Source organism: Plectrocnemia conspersa, unplaced genomic scaffold (assembly GCF_051122295.1).
Source record: "Plectrocnemia conspersa isolate PC_06_02 unplaced genomic scaffold, ASM5112229v1 ptg000010l, whole genome shotgun sequence".
Taxonomy (NCBI): Eukaryota; Metazoa; Arthropoda; class Insecta; order Trichoptera; family Polycentropodidae; genus Plectrocnemia; species Plectrocnemia conspersa.
Genome location: NW_028277174.1, coordinates 22841707 through 22864115, shown reverse-complemented (window position 1 = coordinate 22864115; position 22409 = coordinate 22841707). Strand labels below are relative to the sequence as shown.

Here is a 22409-nt window from a genome sequence, read left to right as displayed (position 1 = left end):
ATATGTAATTATAGGTCAAAGCATCTGCGATCAATGGTATCATCTTTACCAATCGAAAAGTTGAGGGTCGAGTCTATATGGACCAGAATTTTTTAAAGTGTATCACTGTTTCGTATCTGAAGAACTCTAAGGAATATTAGCTATTCAGAATATTTCTTTTCGAAAAAATATCAATGTTAATAATCACCTATATCATAACGATTTACAATTAATCCGATGTAATAAAAATAATAAAAATGATTATACTACTCGATAATTATGTGCGTTTTTCAACTTTCGTATTTAGATTATTTTTAAAGCAATGTTTTTCTTTTAAATTTATATTAAAAATATTATTAATAATTTTTCTAAAAAAATTTTTAAGCAAGTATATTGTTTAAAAAAATAATGTATATAAATAATGTGTAATGAAGACAATATATAAAATGAGTGTTCCATAAAACAATTTTTTGGTGCACTACTGTTAGACAGATTAGGTGCGAGCAAATAACCTTACATAAATGCACAAACAATTCGTTGTATGGAACAAAATAATAATAGAAATGCACATATCTCTCAAAATAATTCGCTGTTAAATAGCACCCTTTATTCATATTTTTCAGGTATGAATGGTACGAGAACCGATCTGATTATTTATCAGAGATTTTTTATCACCACTCTTCACAATATGTAAACGAAAGTTACATTCGAGGTAGAAACGATCACTTGAAAGGTTTGTATTTGTTCTTTCGAAGTGTTCAAGTTCAAAACTTGCGAGTGCGATAGAAGAGCGACACCTATTCACGAAAATATAAAATTTTGAAAGAAAATACATACAATAATTATTTATTACAGCAAATAAATACGATATTACCAATGAAAATGGTGGAATTTTTATCAACCGCGAAATGGAATTCTTTACTGAATCACATCCAGAAAAACTTTTGAAAATTTTGATGACTCCTACATCCATAACTGAAATTTTCATAAACAGGAATGATCGGTAAATATTATAAATATTTATATTTTAATAGCTTAGGCTCAAACCAAATAGCTAGGTTCAAACCAAAATAAATTGGTTTGAAACTCTGTTTTATTTTCAGTCTTCATAAAAGAATATTTTACTATAAAGAAGTAACAACACAAGAGGATGAATCTGAAAAAATATTAATAGTAATTTAATACTAATCTGATTTAAAACTAAACTATATATATATATATACATACATTACAAACTTAAATATTTTTAGTCTGTTTATGAAAAGTTCTTACGTAATAATAATTTACCAACCATTGAAGACATTGCAGAAAAAATCTACATGATTCAAGAAGGATGCATTAAAATAGTATATCACAATGACAATAACAATATAATTAATCCCATGAGAAAATTAAAAATTCCTAACATCGAAGAGACAGGAGGTATGCTATTCGACCCGGACAATATCACTGAATTTAATATACCGGTATGTTAATACTAGTTGAAATAAGATAAAAATCAATGATTGTTATTAAATATATTTTTTTTTAGAAAAACATAAACTTAGAACACGGTAGTCAGTTACAGATGTATGAAACATTATGCAAACTGAACACTGATATGCAGACATCTAAAATGTATGCTCAAAAATTAGAGCATAGATTGAATTCATTCTTACAGATACGCACCAATCAACCGACTTTAATTGTTCCTTTATTCAATACTGAAAGAAACGAAGAAGCGAAGACTTCATTTGAAAAGAAGGTTAACAATCTCATAAATTATGGTAAATCACTAATATATTTTAATAACTTTTATACACCTAATCAGGAGAAGCTACGACGAGATCTTAAAGCAAGAGAAATGCGTAAAGATGGACTGCTTCCAGTAGCTCCACTTGTAGCTCGAGAAGGAGCTTCGACCCCAACTAAACAAATTAAGAATATGTGTGTAGAAGAATTCAAAAAAATTGAACTACAAAGACAATGTAGACTGCAAAATCGATATGAAGAAGTATTTTATTTTTATTTTGTTTATTATGTGTTTTAGTTAGATATGTTTAAACCAAATGAATCATTTTAGCGTATAAAAGATTTAGAAGAAAATCATATATGGTATTTGAAACATCAATATTCACTTAGTACAAAAAATGAAGAAATATATTGGGAGAAGAGGTAACATTGTTCTATTTATTCTTGTTATGTTTAATTTAATTTGTTTTAAATGCATTTTGCAGTCAAGGAATTACTTCAGAAATTGACGCTATTGAAGTACAATTGAAAAGAAAACAAGATTCAAGTGGAAAGCGATTCAAAAATTTATTGCGAACTATCCGATTGAAAGAAGACGATGAAAGTTAATTTATTATTTAAATGTAAAAGGGTGATTATTTTCAAAGATTAAAATTATTTTGCACTTTTTATTTTTTCATCTTTTGGCAATTGCTACGGTTATAGGTATGGTACAAATTTAATCATATTTAAACAAACAGTCACTTATCTGTGCACGCTGACGAAATATTATTTTGAAAATAAAATGGATTATTGTCCAAGAAAATCTAGAGGTCATAATATTTTCGACTCATAGGCAACATTTACATATACCTATAATAAGTAAACAGAATAATTTCATAAAGTGGAGAGCGAGTATATAATATCTTGATATTTTCAGAATTCTAAACTCAAATGTACCTAGCATATAAATAAACATTGATCTAGAGGGCTTTATCCTCAGTTTTTTTTAAGATTTCAAATGATTTTAAATTATTAGTTATTAATTTACATATAAAGTAAAAAAATGTTTTTTCATATTTTATTTTTTTAATTATTCTGTGTAAAGATACAGATTTAAAAATGAATAATAATTAGAAAATGATGCCGCTTATTTTGAATCCTGTTAAAGAAAGCTTTAGCTAAATTTATTTAATTTTAATATTATATAGGTATGTGTAATAATAAATGTGATGTTAAGTTTGGGGTTTGGATGATTGTCGGGATCATACGTATTATTATTTTAAAAATGAAGAAATTATCTAACTTTCTCAAATCTTCGTCTCGTCACAGTTTTCCTAAAGAAAGTGGTATGTAGAATTGATCCGATTAACTATGGATTAGAAACGAGTTTCCATGCCGGCGTTTTTGGAGAATGTGAAGTAGAAAGTTGGATGAGGCTGTTTTTAAATCGGCATATCTATTTATTTCTATGCAACATCAAAAACTGCAAAATGTTACTTTGAATTTTATTCCTGGTTCTCCGTAAAACACAAACCTATGGGGTGGAGTCGATAACGGTGGCGTTTTTTCCATTTTGGACCAATGTGTGTCCTGGTATAATATTAATTTGATGTGCTGCTCAAAGATGAACTGTTTGTAGTGTATGATACTGAATCATCAAATTCATTATCAATTTCATACTCTGATATCTCGTATTCGGTAGCCATACGTTGTATGCCATATATTGTGCTAAAAAACAATAAAAAAAATAAGAAATTTTAAATTGAAAATATATTTGCAAAACACAAAAACACAATTTTAGTTATCAAAAAAATATTCACAAATCACAAGAGGATAATGATTATGCAACTAATTCACGAATATATCTTCCTGATTTATTACGATCTTATAAATCTCAACTAAGTGAGTGAGTACGGTCTCCTAAGGGAACACGGACTTCGGTTTGAGAAATATTTCTATCACCCATTCTTATACATTAATATATTCATCTTGTTCTTAAATCTCTACTGAAACTAATATTTAGTTTTGGGGTATATTATATTATTAACACATTTATTATTTTTGGTAATGTAACAAACATTAACACTGTAACAAATTTTAACTAATCAGAAAAGATGATACCTTAATTATAAATTACATTGAATAACTTTACTAATTGAGTCAATAATATGGACAATATTGATGTTATTTTCAAATTTTTTTAAAACTATATTTATTTATCTTATATATTTTTAAAATGATTTAATTTTTGGGAATATATATTTGTACACTAGCAACACTAATACTCGTGACAGTAGTTCTATCAAGATGGGTAACAAGTCGTCATTGCTATTGCGCGAAGAAGAAATTGCTCAAATTCAGGAAGAGACAGGATGTAATCATTATTTTAATATGCCATAATCTAAAATATGTAATTCTCTTCAATTGAGTTGAAATTTATATATATATAATTGCTATTTAAAACAAGGTCAATACTTTGATGCTAACATCACAATAACTGTGCCATAAACTAGTTGATTACACTTTCAATGTGACCTTTTGGTTAAATATTAACCATGTATTCTTATTCAGTTACACCCAATCAAATAGAGAGGCTGTATTCTCGGTTCACTTCGTTGGACCGCGGAGATTGTGGAACTTTGTCCAGAGAAGACTTTTTGAGGATTCCGGAATTGGCTATCAATCCTCTGGGTGACAGGATCGTGCATGCGTTCTTCGCCGGAAGCCACGATGACAGAGTCAACTTTTTGCAATTCATGCAAGTGCTGGCTCACTTCAGACCGATCAAGATGAAGAAGGACAACAAGCTGAACAGTCGGGAGGAAAAATTGAAATGTACGATTCATATATCTAATTATTAATATAATACTTATCTCTTATTTATTGTTATCGAATTTTTTTGTAGTTGCTTTTAAGATGTACGATCTTGATAACGACGATATGATATCTCGGGACGAACTCTTAGCTATCTTGCATATGATGGTCGGAGCAAACATTAGGTATGCTTTTAAATGAAATGCAAATATAATTCCATACTTATTTAAATAATTTATCTTTTAGTGAAGAACAACTCACTAGCATCGCCGAACGTACAATACTCGAAGCCGACACGAACAATGATCAAACGATTTCTTTCGAAGAATTCTGTCACGCCTTGGAAAGGACAGACGTCGAACAAAAAATGTCCATCAGATTCTTGAATTAAATAGTAAATTATTGACGGTCATACTACTTAAAATATTAAGAGAAAATGTTACCAAAAATATAATTATCGAATGGAACACAATAATATATAAATGGTATTAGTTAATTTGTTTTTATGAATATTTTTTATTTAATTTTGAAAAGTGCACAATTAGATTGATTGTTTATTTTATTGATTATTGTTACATTATTTGCAGTTTTAGGACATATTATTTATAACATTAATTCATTCCAATTTTTTATTGCACGAATTGTTGCTTATTATTTTTTATATTCACTAAGCATTAGCTAACTTATATTGTATAAATATAATATGTAGAGCTTTGCAGAAATCGCATTTTAATGTACAATTAAGGATAGGGAATGTATAAAAAAAAACATATTTTTCAATAAATTTTGTGTTGAATTTATTATATATATATATCATTTTTTTAATATAATTTCAATTTTTTCACATCAAACAAACCAAAATCAATACAATGGATACATTTTGGATTTAGATATTTATCTATATAAGTATAATACACAAATTTAAGCTGTCGACGAAACGGCCAACTTTTTAAGATGCTCCATAAATACTTGCAAAGATACGTCGTCGGTTAATACAGGAGCACCGCCGTCCTAAAATATTGAAAATAATACATAAAATCATAATATACAATGATAGGATAAATAATCGTATTTATTTTATTAAACATTAGTAATAAACTAATTATATTCTATAAAATCAATCAAAACTCTACGTATACTTAAAAATAACGAATTGTTAATGAAAGCGAAATTAAAAAAAACTTATATTATTGTTAATATAAACAGACTTTTATTTAAATGGTCAGTATTTTATATGAATTAATTTGTCAATATTATTTTAAACTTGGTTATTAATCGCTATGGGTGCATTAAAAAATTCTATCCAGCAATGGCTGCAATAATTAAGTAGATTTTATATTAATTTTTTGAATAGCCATTATTTTCAAACGAAAACATGTCCGACATAGATTCTTATGTTTATATCTAATCGTGACTCATATCTTATTTTCTTTAACGCCTTCTTCACTAAAAAAAATAATCTAGTTGTGAGCCACACTAATACAAAAATAAAGGTATAGTGCAATATAATGAGCGCATTGTGCAAATTCTAGTTTAAAATAAATATTGATCTTTATTTTAAAATACTAACCAAATAAACGTAAGCCACATAAATATCAAAATTGTGTTAAGCGTAGAGTACTCAATAAGAATTAATAATTTATGTACATTACATTAACCCAGTTTAATCAAATAATTATGCTGAAATATTACTATTACAAAGTCTAATAAATTCAAAATAAATTCTTGAAATTGAGGTAACGTAATGAGGAAAAAGGAGAGGTACAAAGGTTTAGGATCGATCTGTGACTCAAAAATTCAAAATAATGCTTTGATCCGATTCCCCAATTAAAAATCAAACATAAAAAATAACTACCGAAGTTGGAACCGGCATCGACTGGTGGAAACGGCAACATAAAAAAATAATAAATATTAATGCTCAAAATAAAATTTAAAAAAAACACTTCAAAATCTCAGAAGTCTTTGCTTTTTTTGAAATCTTATAACACGATTTTCTTAATGAAAAGCAAAGATTTGTGAGAAGACATTTAAATAAAATCTCCATGCATATTTCTTATGCATAAAATGATTATTAATATAAAAAAACTCATGCTAATGCTGAAAAACAATTGATAATATTTATGTTTCGACGCTTACCCCTCCATAAGAATACATGTTATTGTGTGTCTGCGAAGGGTTGACTTTTGATAATAGGAAGCGAGCCTAAAAATATAAATAAATTAATAAACAGTGTATTACATTTTTATTAGATTAAAATATACCTGAGAGCCTCCTTGTTCAGTATCAATATATCTTGGCATAGGGAAGCGCGTTTGTAGAATGTCTTGTGCGTCATCAACCGGCGCTTGCAACAACTGCTTGAAACTTTCATATTCGGGCATATCTTGATATCTCAACGCGCGCCATTGTGCTATTGTCTATAAGTAAAATAAAAAAAATCATAACATGATCAACCAGTTGCATCGAATAAAATACTTTACCTCTCCGTGGAATATCAAAATTTGGAAGAACGTATCCATCAAAAGTATGCGATCGGGTTGAATCGAACTGGTGTCTAAAAGCACCGGTTCGGGCTGCCCGTTGAAGCTGTACGAATACAAGATTGGTTGAATCATGATGAGCGATTGCGTCAGATCTTCTCTCATCAACATGTGCCTATAAAAAATGAATAATATTTGTAATGTCATTTAATGCTTCAACACATATAATCGAATAATCACCTATAATAACTAGTCTCATCAGGCGAGTTATTAAACACTTGCAAAAACTGCGATCTACGCAAGTGATACATGAACTGAGGATAAAGACTAAAGTTTTCGGCCAAGCGGAAGCTGTTCGGATCGTCTTTTGCGTATTCTCCAAACTTCTGACACTGTTGGATAAATTTTTAAAATAGTTTTTCATTTAAAAATAAAAGTAATTATGAATCATTTACCAAACGGATGAGCATTCTATCGACCCAACGCAATACGTCCGGACCGTCCTCTTGTTCGGCGCGATAAACAACCAAACGCGCCATCACTACGGCCGCAGCTTCTTGATCGAATCCGGCACTGATGTGATGCAAATTGATCGTGGCATCTCCCCAGCTGCGATTATTTTATATCATCAATTTATAGAACTCATTAAATATATTTTTCTAGTATTACTTTCGAGCGACTGTGGTGACGCGGATGCGTTTTTGACCACTGGAATGTTGATATTGTGTTATGAATTGCACACATCCTCTTCCGCCTTGAGGAACTGGAGCCGATTGTTGATTTACAACTTCGAAGAATAAGGCTATCGTGGAGTTGGGATTGAAAGCGCAAATCTTCCACTGACAAGTGTTTCCCATGCCCATCTCTTGATCCGACACACAAGGGCTCTTTACGTTTAATGAAACACAAGATCCGATACCTCCAGATACTAAAAATATAAAACGTTATTTAACAATGCGATCATAGACAATAAAAAGTTATATATATCACCTTTTAATTCACGTGAGCATTTAACTTCCAAGACACCGTTGAATGCCATTTTATAATCGCCCTTCTCATCTTTCACGAAAACGCGTTGGAACGTTTGCTTGAACAGGGAAGAATTAAACGAATCTCCCATAACCATGTGTCCTCTGAAATTACACATATTCATATTATAAAGAAAGATATTATTACTAAATTATTAGCTCGTCCAGTATATTCGTGCATTTTTTTATATTTATATACATGACTTGATTGCAGAAATAGTTCAATTACATTAAAAGTGTGTGTAAAAACAAAGGTTTGCCCAAACAAAACATTAGTGAAATCTGCATTTCGGAACACCTAAGAATTTCATAATAGAAAAAATACTAGGAAGTTAAGTTTTCATCAGTGATGGATCAGAGCAGAGCTAAACTATAACGCGATTGGCTATAAATTAGCATTCTCTCTCATTCTTCCAAGCTGCCTTGGAGGATGAACGAAGGCATAAAAACATATATATAGAAAATATCCTTAAAATTTTTTTTTATATAAAATTCGGAAACTGAAGTTGAATCACCTTTATATATAATTGATATATTAAAAAAATTTGAAATCGCTAATACTGCATGCACTCACTGGACAATCTAATATTTTCAAATTATTTACCCAGTCGAATTGCAACATTGCTTCATTTCTAAAAGACCTGTTTGATCAAGAGCGCAAGAATAAATATCAATTGCGTGACCGTTAGTAGCTGCTCTCAAAGCTAGTGCGTCATAGTGTTTTACCCCCTTTTTCATATACTTGGCATTGTCCTTATGAATGTCATGGTGAGACCTGATGGGCTGTTTTAATTCATCATTGACAACTTGACCGGGTCCTTGAGAGCACGGTCCGCCCAAGAACATCATGATTCTAGCTCCAGTGTTCGGATAAGTCACTTCTAAAAGACCGACGGCGATGCTGAGAGCCACTCCGCTGCAGCGTAGCGGCCTCTTTCCGACGCCCACCGGCCATGGATCTCTTCCTAGCTCTCCGATCATGTCAGTCAACGCCATATCGCATTGTCGCACGGGTTGTAAAAAGCGATGCGCCGGCTGCTGTTGAGGCGGAGCCATCTGAGGACCTCTACCTTGAGGCTGCTGCGCTTGAGCTTGATTCACGCGACCGATGCCTAACTGTTCCTGTATTTGCTTAGCGGTTAGATCCTTAGTTCCTTTGAATACGTAACTCTTGGAGATACCTTCCATGCCTTTAAATATAAAAATGATATCAATAACTCATTATTAAAAATAAAATTAGCAGCAATTCATTACCTAATTCGTGCACTTGGACCATTCTTCCGAATGTTATCAGTCCGACGAATGCGTTGGAAGGCATCAGACTCAACGACATCTGCAGCGAATCTTTGAGAGCTCCGAGCTCCTCTTCGTCGAGACACGTGTCTACCAACATCAAGAAAATCGGCGGCATGACTTGAGCTCTCGTAATGGTGTATTCGATCGTCGAGAAGCTCGGAATCAACTCGGCCGGCTGGTGTTGTTCCGAAATGGCGCTGTACTGCGGCGGGAACTACGAAATAAAATCGACGTCAGTTAGTGCAATTTCGATTAGAAATGAGAGTGACGGGTCTCAAACTCACCGGATTCCTCTGGAAGCAAAAGTTGCACACCCATAATTTGGCCCTGTAGTCCACCTGGCAGTAAGGATTGAGCAGAGCTCTACAATTGGGCCTGGCGCATGCGACCGGATCATACTGCAGAGGCGGCAAGTCCGGCCTGGGTCTTAGCGGCTGGAGCACGCAGGCCAAGGGCACCACGAGACGGGCGCCTTCGGTCCTGCACGTCGGCCACACGTTCCAAGTGAAGCGAACGCCATCCCTCTCTTCGTTCTGCTGGATGAACTCTTCGTACGTGGCCATGGCGAAGCCGCACCCGGGCCTCCGCTGTCACGGCCACGTCGCCCGTGCTATGGCAACACAGAACGCGCTGTCAAAATATACATCTCGATTTTTCCCTACTTTTTCACCAATTTACCCACAACTTATTAAAAACTTTCTAATTTCTAATTATTCAATTATTATAACAATAAATATTATTTTAAATCTTTAAATATATTTTAGTATTTAATTTTATCTAAATATCAAATACAGAGAGAAATGAGCGTCCTCTACGTGTTTTTATTTGTTATAAAAAATAATGTATATTATGTAATTTCAAATATCAATGGACGTCATTTGAGGGGGTAGGTAGGGGCATTTACCCTCCCTTGAATTTTGACAAAAAATCGAAAATCATTTAATGACATACTATGAATTTTAATGAAATCAAAATATTAAAAGAACGACAACCCTAGAAAAAGATAAAATTATGTACTTATATATAAACCAGATTCTCGGATTATCAGGCAAAATAAATCTAAAACACAGTCTTAAAAAAATATAACATTTCAGAGAAATTACATCGGATTTTACATTTTCGCCGGTAGAAATATATTTTTAGCTGTGAAAATATAATTTATTTGGTAAGTGCTAACAAAATTATATTATTTCAACTTTTCCATACGTAGTAATATATACATTTACATACGTATTATCACTTATTTACATGTGTAAATGAAGTTAAAATACATTTTCACAAGTAATAATATATTTCTACTAGTGAAAATATTAAAACAAAGTAAATACTATTTAACTGATAAACGCAAGTAAAGTTATATGCTGCTCTAAAATGTATATGAAACTCAATTGCGAAACGTACACTTGCTGTCAAACCCATACCTAAGACCTAACCTACACAATTTAACCAAATCTAACTTGACTTGATGAAATTTCTAAAACTAATTGTAGTTATAAGTGGCTTTTATAAATTATATCATAAGTTTTCAGTGAATTTTTACCCCCCTTCTTATATCACAAGATGTCATTAGGCCAGACTTCTGTTTGTTTCACAATTTCACTAACCCTCTTGCCTTAGAACTTTCTTTATGTCAAGTTCAAAATACAAACTAAACCAATTATTCTTTCAGGGGAAAATAAGCGGAAGAAGAAATACAGACAGACGGTGCATCTTGCATATTACTCGGTAGTTTGTCTGCACTTTGATATTACACTATGTTTTAAAAAGATGATAGCTCTCTTTACCGATATTACTACGGACTTCTGATATAAGAGTATTGGTCAACGTATATTTAAACAAAATTGCTGGTCAATAGGAGGGCGCATAAACAATTATCATTTTTCAAAAGTTAAAAATCCATGTTAATGGCAATGAAATCGTGTCGAAGCCGTCGCAGTGCGAACGCTCAATACCAACGCTGCTAATATTATTGGATTTTTTAAATAAATTTAACTTAAAAATAAAAGGAAAAACAGTGCCACAAAAACATATATTAAAATTACTAACATTTTTGATGCTCACTTTAATTTTGCTTCCTGATCCGCCAAGTCTAAAATATTTAGGATTTGGCTCTTCTTAAAATAATTTTGCTGAATCTGATTCAGTGTGGTAAAAATTACGATCTCAAATTATAAACTAAACAGTTTTCTGAACGCAAGTGCTTTTTCCTACCGCGTACCTTCCTAATTTAAGCTGGATGTAATTTGAAAGGAAGAACAGTGATTTTACTTTCTATATGAAATCTCAATGCAATCGTAGAATAATAATAATAATAATCGATTACAACAAAACTAAAGGCGGCACTTATCTCTACACACACATTTATAAAATTCGAACATGAAAATAACGACAAATGTAATACTTTTTCAGAAGAAGTTCGCGAGTCATTGATTTCACTAAAACTGCAGCGCTGATAACAACAATATTCACGTAGTAAGGAAACTATTACTTTTATAAGCCACTCAATTAAAAATGAATATGCTAATTCCACAATTTCTTTTCCTTCATTAGAAAATAAATGGCGTAAGCAATGCCATTTATGTACAACTGAAAATAATATTCCAAAATTATATACGTTGCGCTAAAAATATTCATAATAGTCATTGTTAAATAATTTGTGATAAATGTTTAAATGGATAAAAAGAAATAAACAAAGTTTAATTTATTCGCCCTTAAAATTTGTTTTTATGTGAAAATAGTTTTAATTGGTAAGCAAAATCGAGAAATGTACAATTTATCTCAATAAATAACTTTTTCATACACGTTTTTCTCAGTTAAAATAAAATAAAAGTTATCAAACCAAGAAAATTAAAATCTCAAGTCTGATAACGTGATTACATTCAATCTTCTTGAATTTTTGTCTAATTGTTGCCAGTCTTTCAGACCGCTAGACAAATGTTGGGTGACAAAATAGTAGACTGAGGTTAACGGTTAACTTCAAGTAGTAAGTTTAACGAAAGTTTCATAATAACGTTATTAATAGACATTTTCAGTGAATAAATTTAAACTTTGAATTATTTAAGAAAACCCGCAGCTATTCTTAACGTGCTAATAGATTAAATTAAGGTACGGTTTATACGTATCTTATGTTTAAAAGGGGTCTGCGGGTTCGCGGACGCGGCTCGGCGTTTGGCCGCAAACGTGCGCGCGTCGGGCAGGTGCCGGCAGCTAGAGCGCGTGCGCAGTGCGTCCCGGCGGCACAAGATGGCGGGCGGCGGCTGGCGTCCGCGCGCCGCCTGACCTGCACACTGGAGGCCGCCCGCCCCCGCGCGTCCGCCGCGCTCCCGGCGGCCGCAGCCCCCGCCGGCGAGATGACGGCCAACATGTATCGCGTCGGAGGTGAGACCGAGACCGAAGGACCAACCGGCGTCCCCGCCCCCCGCCGGCCGCGCCTCCGCCCCGAAGCGTCCCGTCCCCAAGCGGCGTCTTAGGACAGACTTACCGACGCTCTTCGCCTCCTCGACTCCTCCCCGTCGCGTCGCTCGCGCTAGGACGCGTCCGGAGTCTCCGGCGCGTCGTCCGGGGAAGACGCCCTTCGGTCTTCGCCGCCGTCGCCGAAGCTCCCCCGCCGAGACGTTTCCGACGCTCCCGACGTTCGTTCGTCGCCGGCCGGCGGTTGTCAAAATTCGGTTCGAAGACGCGCGCGACACGTGCGATCCGATTTTGGGGCGACGCGCGATGTTTTGGAACCGGGGGTCGTCGACGCGCGACCCGCGACCCGCGAAACGGTCGCACCGCGCCGAATTGCGGTGCCCTTTGGGACCGCAGAACTCAAAACGCTGACGTCGTCGTCGTGTTTATGTCCCTTGTTGTGAACGCGCCGGTGTCAGCCGGTTCGGTTTATTCCCATTTTTACCCTCGCTTTTATCTTTTATTTGACCATAGTGATTGTTATTGTAACTGCATTACTACTAAGGTAAACATCTGCAGTATTCGTTGTTTTTATTTGAGAATCAATGCTTCTAGTTGTAAAAAATACGGAAATTGTCATATTGTTCGGCTGTTGGCAATCTAATTTTGAACTAATTTCATATAATGACATTTGTAAACTATGTATTGCGTATGTAATTAATCTTTGAATATACGATAGAGTACACAATATAAGATTATCAAGTCATGTGAAAGTTCAACAATTTTTTTCAAGTTAATGAAAACATTATTTATTACTATTAATCACTTCATGCTTAGGGGAGGGGGGGTTTGAAAAAAAGTGTAACCAAAAACATTCGTTTTTTATATGAATATTTTATATTACAATTTTTTTTTACATAATTTCGTAAGAAATACTTGAAAATAAAACACTTAAAAGAAGGTAAAGTAGAACAAGAATATATAAATTTATACAAAGCGTCAAGTCGCAACTGGTGAGCGTGTTTCGTTTGTTTATCGTATGTAATGCAGACAAGTCGAAACGCACGAGCGTCACTCGGGTTCGTGCGAATCGGTACATGTGCCGTGTGCGAGTTTATCTCCTTCAAAAGCATGAAGTGATTAATGTGATCTTGTTTGTCTAATACTTCGTTATATATTAATTTTAATAATGACATGTACCTGCACTTGACAAGTGCAGGTACATCGAACATTTACAGAGCCCAACTCGGTTGTTTAAAAAATCAATCTGAATTATGTTCAAAATCCCGAGATTCATAGGTATCGTAAATCGTTTGAATATATCCTGGAATTGAATTCCCTGCATGGCGGTAATTTAGAAAAAAAAGTTAATTGTGATACTATACGTGCCAAATCACACAAAATCGAAGTTCTGTCATAATGAAAAATACCATCCGTTAAAAGATATTAGAATGGCTAACTTATCCGTTATACTTGCATGGTTATTTTTTTTAAAGTTTAATGGAAACCGTTATATTCCATGCGAAAAAAATGACGTAATTTGGACTATTAAAATGATATATAAATAGGTGGTGGTATTTCAATCAAATCTAATTAAAACCCAAATTAGTATATGATGCAAATAAGCACAGTAACGAAATAATTATAATTGTAGATGTTGTCTAAGAAACATTTACAAAGCCATTTCGATTATAATATATATGAAAAAATTATGTGTACAGCCATATACAACAAACTGAATACATGCATACATATGCAAAAAAATCAAATTTATAGTATTGCAACTGTCGCTTTTTCTTCTATTTGATGTATAAGATCTTGTAATTGTCAGTTGGCGTACCCAACTTTGAAGATCGTTAATATCTAACGTAAGCGTCATTTTTATTAATTAAATGATGAGAAAAGTATCCGGTGTTATAGCTAATAAATAAAATATATGTATGCGATAGTATTTTTTACCATATAAATAACATGTCATAAAATATTTGTAGTGAACTGATGGTCGCCCTACATGCCACTCGTAAATAAATAAAAGTGAACCTATGCGAAACTATATCGTTTTTTCCAGGTCAAAATTTTAATTCGTTAGTGGTCAGAATATATACACCAAGAATAAATATTAGATTGTCTGAATTTATATTAAATGATAAGAATTATTTTGACAGACGGCTAGAATTATTTTTTTCAGTTGGCAATAGTGTTATCGTATAATGTTGTTATTGTTGTAACGCTATAGATGTCACACAACTAGCCAAAAGGTTTCGTTCGTCGCTTTGAATACCTTCTCGTCCTACGCCCGATTAAATAGATTCGTTGAGTTATTCATGGGGTGATCACTGTTCTTACCAACGCTCACTCGCACCTAACGTGTCCAAAAAGTGTAGGAGCGAAATCTTTTATAAGATATTTCTAAAATAAATAATTTATTGCCCATTTATGTTTGAAAATATTAGAATTTTTTAATTCACACGATCGTCCTATATTTTATCCTGACTCTGGATAATATAATTATGATCATTCATTGTTTTAATTGTGACCGAGATTTGATTTTTATTCTGACTAATTTGTTGCATAATAATATCAAATAAGTCACAGAAACTTAAATTTTGGATTTAACAGGAAATTATTTTAAGCGATATGTGCATTTATGTTGATTCGTAGAAGAGTTATTCATGTGTTCACTGTTCTGAATCTGTCAAACAGTAATACACAAGCAAATATTTTATATATCGCTTATTTAAATTGTCCTCTTATTTTGGTCGGTGTTGTGGTAGACGCCATTTTGTTTATAATTTCTGTTTAAACGCTTGTAAATTTTGATACAACATAATAGCAAAAGCGACATTGTCAATGTTAAGCATCAAATTTATCAAAATAGCTGCATATTATTTTTACTATACATGAACACTGATCAACGCGGTTGTGTATTCTGCTTTTATAGTAACACAGACATTGTGAATTACCAAATCTAAGTATTCGTAAGTTGCAAACAACGCACGATTGACAATAATGTGGACTGCGGTGTTTTTGTACGTAAACGCAATTTTATACCTAATTTGAATAAGTGTCGTTTTACCGTAAGCGTATTCATTATTCAATTTTTGTAAAAAAATTCAATTTAATTGTAGATAGATATTATGAATCAGTCGCTTGTCAATATCCTCTTGTTACATAAACATAGCTGATTTTGCACGCCGAGCTCGAGTGCAGTGAACGTTTTATTTGACCCCTTTCATGGTTACGAATATTGTGTATTTTCTTATGCTTTACAATGTATCATTCAGCGCCTTTGGCTCGCGAGATCGTAAAATTAATTGAGAAGGGTCTCACCGCACGTTTTGCATTTTCCATAAAAAAAGGGTATTCTGAAATATTCGTTCCAGAAATCCATAAAACTGTTCGACTGGTAGATTTATGATTATTACGATTATTATTGTTGTTTTACTACAGTCGCCGTCTTAGATATGGTTCGCGCTATCCTGTCTGACCATTTAATATAAATATATTTATCAATCAATTCAGATAGTGACCATGATTAAAGTTATATATTGTTTAAGAAAAAAGCATATTGATATAATATCAAATTAGATCAGTGGTCGCCGAACACCATTATGCATTGGAGTTACGTTCGTAATATAAATTACACGGAGAGTAATGTATTTTTATTGTTTCGGGTATTGACCAGGGGCGAAGCTAGGATTTCGACGTTACGGGGCTAACTATAAATTGTTAAAACCACCTTAGATAACCTCCCGGCTCTGGCCGCAAGAATCAGGCGGGTTTAAGGATATAAATATGAAATGGAACATTTCCAAACTACTAATTCTCTAGGAATTTTAGGTACCGAGATGTTGACAGTGTCAATTTATCATGGTAGTTTGAAGGAAATCTGACTAACCCGCTTTCCGCATGGATTTTTTTCGCTGCGAAAAAATTTATGTTTATGTTTATATTTATCGAGCCATATGTGGCACTCGATGTATTATGAACAAAAAATACAAATTAATTAAAAATGAAAACATAAAAATAACATATTATAAACTATTTTCCACTGAAATTAAATTTTTCACGTTTTCGTCTAAATCAGTGGTGGCCAACTGAAATCACTTGGTGGGCCAGCCAAATAAAATAATGCATGTCTTTGAAGGGCCACACATAAATATTTTATTACATGATAATTTTTTGGTGTCGATCGGTATGAAAATGTAAAACATAGAAATTTCAAAACTTCAACAAGGCCAATCGTAACCTTCAAGTGGGCCACTTGTGGCCCGCGGGACACGTTTTGGCCATGGCTGGTTTAAATGTTGTCCACTCCGGCAGATGGTTGACCCCATCTTCTACAATTTCTTTCAAATACATATTTAACTTCTTTCGTTTCTTGTAGGACGTCTACGAATGGATAGAATTATCTCTTGTCAACGATTCTGCAACCAATAGCTTAAAATCCAAGAGTGGCTTGTAATCTGTGTTAGTTTTTCTCCACAAAATCCCATTATATGTACGAAAAAATATTTTATGATACCACTTTTTTCTTCTAACTTTTGTTCTATAGTACTCTAGCATTGAATCCAATAGATCAACTCATCCGATAAACTAATGCAGAATTAGTGCATGAAATTGTCTTAAATTTGGTATTATTTCTTATAAACCTCTGTACAGTTCCTCGAAAGTTGAATTATGGCAGTGTATCTGATCCCAACAATGCTATCTTTATTTGAATTCTTCCCTTTGTCCTATTTTTCTTGTGATTCTAATGGATCTTATTCTGATGTTTCATTTATTATGCTAAAAGGTACAGATTATTTTATTGTTTTGCAAAAAATACTAAACTCAGCATCATCTGGCAAATATATTAAAAAAACATTTGCGTCGATAAAAATTGTTTGCGTTCATTTTACCCAAAAAGAAAGAATACTGCATGTAATACCATATATGGCCATACATAATTATAGCACTCAAATGCATGGATTGCCAGATATGGCAATATCATCATCATCTTTACTGCATGTGGTGCTATATTTGGCCTTATAAATGAACCTCATTTATGATATGATAACGATTGTAAAATTAATTGGTACTTTATCAAATTTACCCGCCAGTATTCAATGTTTCTCGATATTTTTTAAAGACGGAATGACCCAATCCGTAACGTCTCAGACTAGTAATTCTGCTGTAATAACATCTATTGGTTATAAATTATATTACACACAATAATTTATAATTATAGATATCACCGATTCCCAGACTTTCAGTCTGGTGGTTAAAACTTGCAGGTATTTGTTATGTCTGATTGAGTTACCCAGTTGGTAGAGATGTACCCATTGTAACGCATTGGGCTTACGAATATCAGGTTAAAACGGAAGATAAAAAAATCAGAAAAAAATAGATTTTTTTAAATTAACCTGTGAGGTCATGTATTCAAAAATCTATCTTTATTCAAGTGTAGAAATTATATTTGATATGTTTTAGAATATGCTACATGTAGGACAAGTAATTTGATCGCGTATATTCAATAAACTTCATTTTAAAATGTCGGTTTATTTAGCCGCTCATCTAGAAATTATAAGATTTTTTAAAAGGTGATAATTTCATTCATGAATTAATCATCTAGTCTCAAAATTATGATGTGACAAATGCCTCGAAAGTTGTGTTTAGTTGCTCGTTTTACGTGTGAGAAGTCTGACCCTGATCCTTCAATTGTTTTTGCATCTCTTGTTACATCGTCAGATCTGTTTTTCTGCATTTAAACAGCGTCCTCCATATTATAGTGACTGGTCAAGAAGTTTGATATCGTTCGATTCAATTATTTCTTTACTGGTATTATTGCTATATGAAGACACTAACAGGATGTTTAAAATGAAAACATGAGCACATATTTAACGTAAAATCTTATGAAATAGCGTATTATTTTCGAATAGTATGTGCTTAACTTGGCATGAAATTCAACTCATTTAACAAGTTTTGTGTTCTGATCGAGTATTGGATTGTTTTTAATATGTACATTCAGTAAATGCAGCAGTTCATAAACATTTTATAAATTTATTCGATTGGGACGACGACAATTACATAAGTAAATTTATTTTTCTTTCTAATGAAACCCTAGCGAGTTTATATTGTTTTAGAATACGTAATGTTTATTGGCAATTAGAATTTAATTTAATTATAGCAGCTACTGTCGATGCATTCGACTCTCGTTTTCAAATAAAGAACACTACTCAAAAATATACATTACCGTAGAAATGAAACTGAAACTTTAACAGATAACTTAGCATGCACCCCCTGAATATATTTTACGTAGACTACGTAACGTCGTTTTGTATTATCTCGTGTAGTAATATCCCGTTTCGTTTCGTCTGAAGAGGACGCTAGAGGTAAACTTCTCCCAGGAGTGGCGTAATTCGCCGTCACCCTCGGAAAGTCGAGTTGTTTGTTTGCGTTTGAGGGTCGCCCCCGATAGAAAAAATATTGAGAGCGCCTGCCGAGAGCCGAAACGGCAGCGTCGACGCGTGCGGTTTACTATTCGCGTACGCCGACTATGGTCCCCGACTTCATTCACCGAAAGTCCAAAAGGAAAGAATCGCATCCGACCCGCGCCCGGTTTTCGTCGCCCCGCCGCGTGACGTAACTTTCTTCTTCGATTGGAAGCGCGATCTCGCTCGCTTCGCTTTTCGGTGCGATCGGACGATTTTCGAGTCCGTGACCTTAATTATGGCTTTTTTCGACTTCGAATGCGGCAGGTGCCCTCCACCCCTCGCGTTCCCCTCCGCGCCCGCTTCGACTCTCGGGCCGTTCTCGGTTTTTAATTGTCTGGCGTTCGACGCGAAAGACGCTTCAATAACGGAGAAAAATGCGCCTAGATAGTGTGTCCGTCGTCCGCGCCGCCGCGGCGAGTGTCGTTCGTTGACCCCCCCGCGCATATATACGTCTAATTTCGTGTGCCGCGCTCCGTGGCCATATTGTAATAACTGTAAACGCGGACTAATTGATCGAAATCCATCCTAGCCCCGGAGAGCTGCGGCGCTCTCGTCGCCACCTTTGTTTGCGTCGATTTCGTACGTGTGCGGTGTGCCGCGCGACCGTGACCCCCGCGAGACGCCGGCCCTGGGCCGAATCCGAATTGTCGCAAACTTTCTCTCTCCCCCGTTCTGGTGATAGTCGAAATCGCCCGTTAACCGTGCGCACAGAGGGGATGATTTCTATCTTCAATACTCGGGACGATTCGACTCTCGATCTTTTGAATCACTCATGATTGTCTCGTAAATTGTAATTTGTACTCGCTAGCCCCTCTCATCGGCGAACAAAGGAGAAAAGCGCTCCCAGTTCCACTAACCAATATATTATTTATTAAGCTAATATAGCCAATTGTTTATACACTAAATAAGTATAATCAAAACATACAAAATATACTATTTTTTAATGCGCGAAGGTGTTCCTTTTTATTTTTGCGGATTGTCCTAGGAATATTATTATACAAATTCACACCTCCGTACAATAAACTTGTAGGCTTCTACTCTTAAATGTATGTACATCCAACTCTTTTTTTACACGGTGAATACGTTTCATAAGATACCGTGTAAAAAAAGTGATAAAATACATAGAAAAATCGAAGATTGTTTCCCTAAATTAAAAAATCGTGTTATTTGAAAAAATAACATTGTAGTATAGAAATCGTGTAAAAAAAGGTAATAATAAAAACCAAACAAATAAATTCTTAAAATATTTTTATTAAAATATACATACTTACGTATTTTAATTAAGGATAAACAATACCATATTAAAACATTTTCCATCTTCTCTAAGATAACATTTCGACTGTACGATGACTTTTTGGAACTAATTTTTGATCCAGAAATTACTGATTATTGATTTTATTCAAAAATCGAGCGCAGCGCACGAAGTATCAAATATGAAATTTAATTGTTTCTGGGATTCGTGTTAGAACAAATAATTCGCTTAAAAATATAATAAAAATGTGTATTCATTATTTTTTGAACCGTGTTATTTCAAAATCGTGTAAAAAAAGAGTTGAGTGTACATCGTTATTTATTATTAAATACTCTGGTAACCTTACTTTCTAACTTATAAATTATTTTTATATATATATAGATACACTAACACATATCCAATCTTTTAATCATACTTCTACAATTAGTAAATCTATTTTTATTTAAAAGTACTCTCATTGCCCTATTTTGTAACAACTTTTTATCTAATTATATGTATAGTAGGGATTGCAATACCGGTATTGGGGTAAATATCGACCGTCGATGCTACCGGTATTACTAAATGAAATTCGTTTTTTAATCCATACATTTAATTTGTTAAAAACGATATCTCCGTGGCTCAGAAGTATGAAAACGACGACGCCCATATTGCTTGAAAGCAGAAGCGGATAATAAAATAATGCTCATTGTAGGAAATTATATATATATATATATATATACCTTGTGTTATCGGCTTAGGATATCAAAATATAATCATATTACGCAGTATTAACATCTTTTTTTATTATATTGTATATTTTACTTCTAATTACAACATGTATATTTATAACACGTGTTTCTAATAATCACAAAGAGTTTTTCCTAACTGATGATTAACCCTTTTTATTTCACATCTCTGGCGAGCGATGTTTAGAGATTATTTTTATCAATAAGATTTAGTTGGAATTGCAAAAAAAAAACAATTCCTAATCAAACAAAAATTACAAGACCCGTTCTAGATCGTAGTAAACATTGATGAAAAGGTTAATAATATAATTAAAATACTGTATATATCGAAACAATAATTGCTTGTATTTGAATGTTTGGGTTTTTCAAATCAATAAACATGGTGAAACATGCGAGCAGTACTTGGATTATATATTTTCGGTCTTTTTTACCAATTAATTAAAATAATTATTTCAATACAGTTTTTATATCGGTAATATCGATATTGAAAATCGCGATATTATTGCAATCTCTAATGTACATATGTTTTTAGATTGATTCTGAATTATTTCGGCGGATATTAACCCCACTAGTACCTAGTTGTTCTAGATTTATACTTTTATTTTACCAAATGACACGTTTATACAACTTTTTCTCATTTACTCAATCAATACAAATTTCGATTTTTCCGTTACCAAGCTTCTAAAATATTCAAACATATTTTTATCATACAACTTTCGTTTAGCATTGTTTTCCTTCCTCGAAATAGGTTTTTAACGGTGAAACGTCCCCTCAAACCCAGCGTTAACAAATGGATGCGTACCTTTGAAGGAACAAAAGCAATACCAGAGGTGGGCCTAAGACCTTCCGCCACAGAGATTCTAGTTCAGATAATATCCCGCAATCTCCCCATTTTAGATTCATACCTGCATTATTGTCATTGTGTTCGACAAAGCCGTTTTTATAACTGCCATTTCTTTTGACGAGTCTTCATGGTGATAAATAATAATTTGTTCTATCGTCTTTCCATTAAACTATAAAAAGTATACGAAAAGGGCAAATACTCAAATATTATTTATTCTTCACACTTTTCAACTCACAATGCATCGCTACGACCACATTAATTCCATTTTTTTGATAACAAAAATAATAGCGTCTAAGATCCTTTATTGCTATAACGATGATTAGGAAAAGACATTAAATTACGGAACAAACGCCCAACCGTAATGATGCCGATGAACTGCATATTAGTGCACATATTTTTTTCTTTTGTTACA

The 22409-nt window shown here is 33.5% G+C and overlaps 4 protein-coding genes across 12 annotated transcripts in view; 3 read left to right on the top strand and 1 right to left on the bottom strand.

Moving 5' to 3' along the window:
• Positions 1 to 2378, top strand: part of lobo (coiled-coil domain-containing protein lost boys) — an 88187-nt gene extending 85809 nt beyond the window's left edge. For 5 of the 6 annotated variants that reach the window (XM_088193893.1, XM_088193894.1, XM_088193895.1 and 2 more), the window contains 8 exons: positions 603 to 712; positions 835 to 982; positions 1083 to 1152; positions 1230 to 1445; positions 1511 to 1723; positions 1790 to 1972; positions 2042 to 2133; positions 2196 to 2378. In XM_088193893.1, the coding sequence (XP_088050019.1) occupies positions 603 to 712; positions 835 to 982; positions 1083 to 1152; positions 1230 to 1445; positions 1511 to 1723; positions 1790 to 1972; positions 2042 to 2133; positions 2196 to 2319 (1156 nt within the window). In that variant the 3' untranslated portion in view covers positions 2320 to 2378. The remainder of the gene's footprint in view (positions 1 to 602; positions 713 to 834; positions 983 to 1082; positions 1153 to 1229; positions 1446 to 1510; positions 1724 to 1789; positions 1973 to 2041; positions 2134 to 2195) is intronic. The other variant, XR_015810901.1, reaches the window with a different exon arrangement.
• A 1576-nt stretch (positions 2379 to 3954) lies between these two features.
• elm (calcineurin like EF-hand protein 1 elm) lies at positions 3955 to 5313 on the top strand. Its single transcript, XM_088194129.1, has 4 exons — positions 3955 to 4066; positions 4264 to 4527; positions 4598 to 4691; positions 4753 to 5313. Exons 1-4 carry the CDS (start codon positions 4000 to 4002, stop codon positions 4895 to 4897), a joined length of 570 nt encoding a protein of 189 aa, XP_088050255.1. The 5' UTR covers positions 3955 to 3999; the 3' UTR covers positions 4898 to 5313.
• Sec23 (transport protein Sec23) lies at positions 5279 to 9927 on the bottom strand. Of its 2 annotated transcripts, XM_088194127.1 has the most exons (12): positions 9595 to 9927; positions 9269 to 9524; positions 8619 to 9204; positions 7977 to 8119; positions 7656 to 7914; positions 7442 to 7595; positions 7227 to 7378; positions 6987 to 7161; positions 6768 to 6923; positions 6643 to 6708; positions 6362 to 6382; positions 5279 to 5517 (listed from the first exon to the last, which is right to left on the bottom strand). In XM_088194127.1, exons 1-12 carry the CDS (start codon positions 9871 to 9873, stop codon positions 5428 to 5430), a joined length of 2337 nt encoding a protein of 778 aa, XP_088050253.1. In that variant the 5' UTR covers positions 9874 to 9927; the 3' UTR covers positions 5279 to 5427. The 2 variants fall into 2 exon arrangements, with proteins under 2 accessions (XP_088050253.1, XP_088050254.1); XM_088194128.1 differs by lacking the exon at positions 6362 to 6382.
• Positions 9928 to 12532: 2605 nt separating this feature from the next.
• The window catches only part of MTA1-like (metastasis associated 1-like), a 32023-nt gene continuing 22146 nt past the window's right edge, over positions 12533 to 22409 (top strand). For all 3 annotated transcript variants that reach the window (XR_015810922.1, XM_088194125.1, XM_088194124.1), the window contains exon 1: positions 12533 to 12688. Coding sequence is in view for 2 of the 3 variants with exons in the window: in XM_088194125.1 (XP_088050251.1) it covers positions 12661 to 12688 (28 nt within the window). In the remaining variant the exon portion in view is untranslated. The remainder of the gene's footprint in view (positions 12689 to 22409) is intronic.

Excerpts from the sequence above, each read along its gene's own strand:
- Sec23 (XM_088194127.1), bottom strand. The coding sequence starts at position 9,873 with ATGGCCACGTACGAAGAGTTCATCCAGCAGAACGAAGAGAGGGATGGC. Across the intron at positions 7,379-7,441 it reads ATAGAATGCTCATCCGTTTG|TGTCAGAAGTTTGGAGAATA; the intron begins GTAAATGATTCA and ends TTTATCCAACAG. Across the intron at positions 6,709-6,767 it reads CTGAACAAGGAGGCTCTCAG|GCTCGCTTCCTATTATCAAA; the intron begins GTATATTTTAAT and ends TTATATTTTTAG.
- elm (XM_088194129.1), top strand. The coding sequence starts at position 4,000 with ATGGGTAACAAGTCGTCATTGCTATTGCGCGAAGAAGAAATTGCTCAA. Across the intron at positions 4,528-4,597 it reads TCGGGAGGAAAAATTGAAAT|TTGCTTTTAAGATGTACGAT; the intron begins GTACGATTCATA and ends ATTTTTTTGTAG. Across the intron at positions 4,692-4,752 it reads ATGGTCGGAGCAAACATTAG|TGAAGAACAACTCACTAGCA; the intron begins GTATGCTTTTAA and ends TTTATCTTTTAG.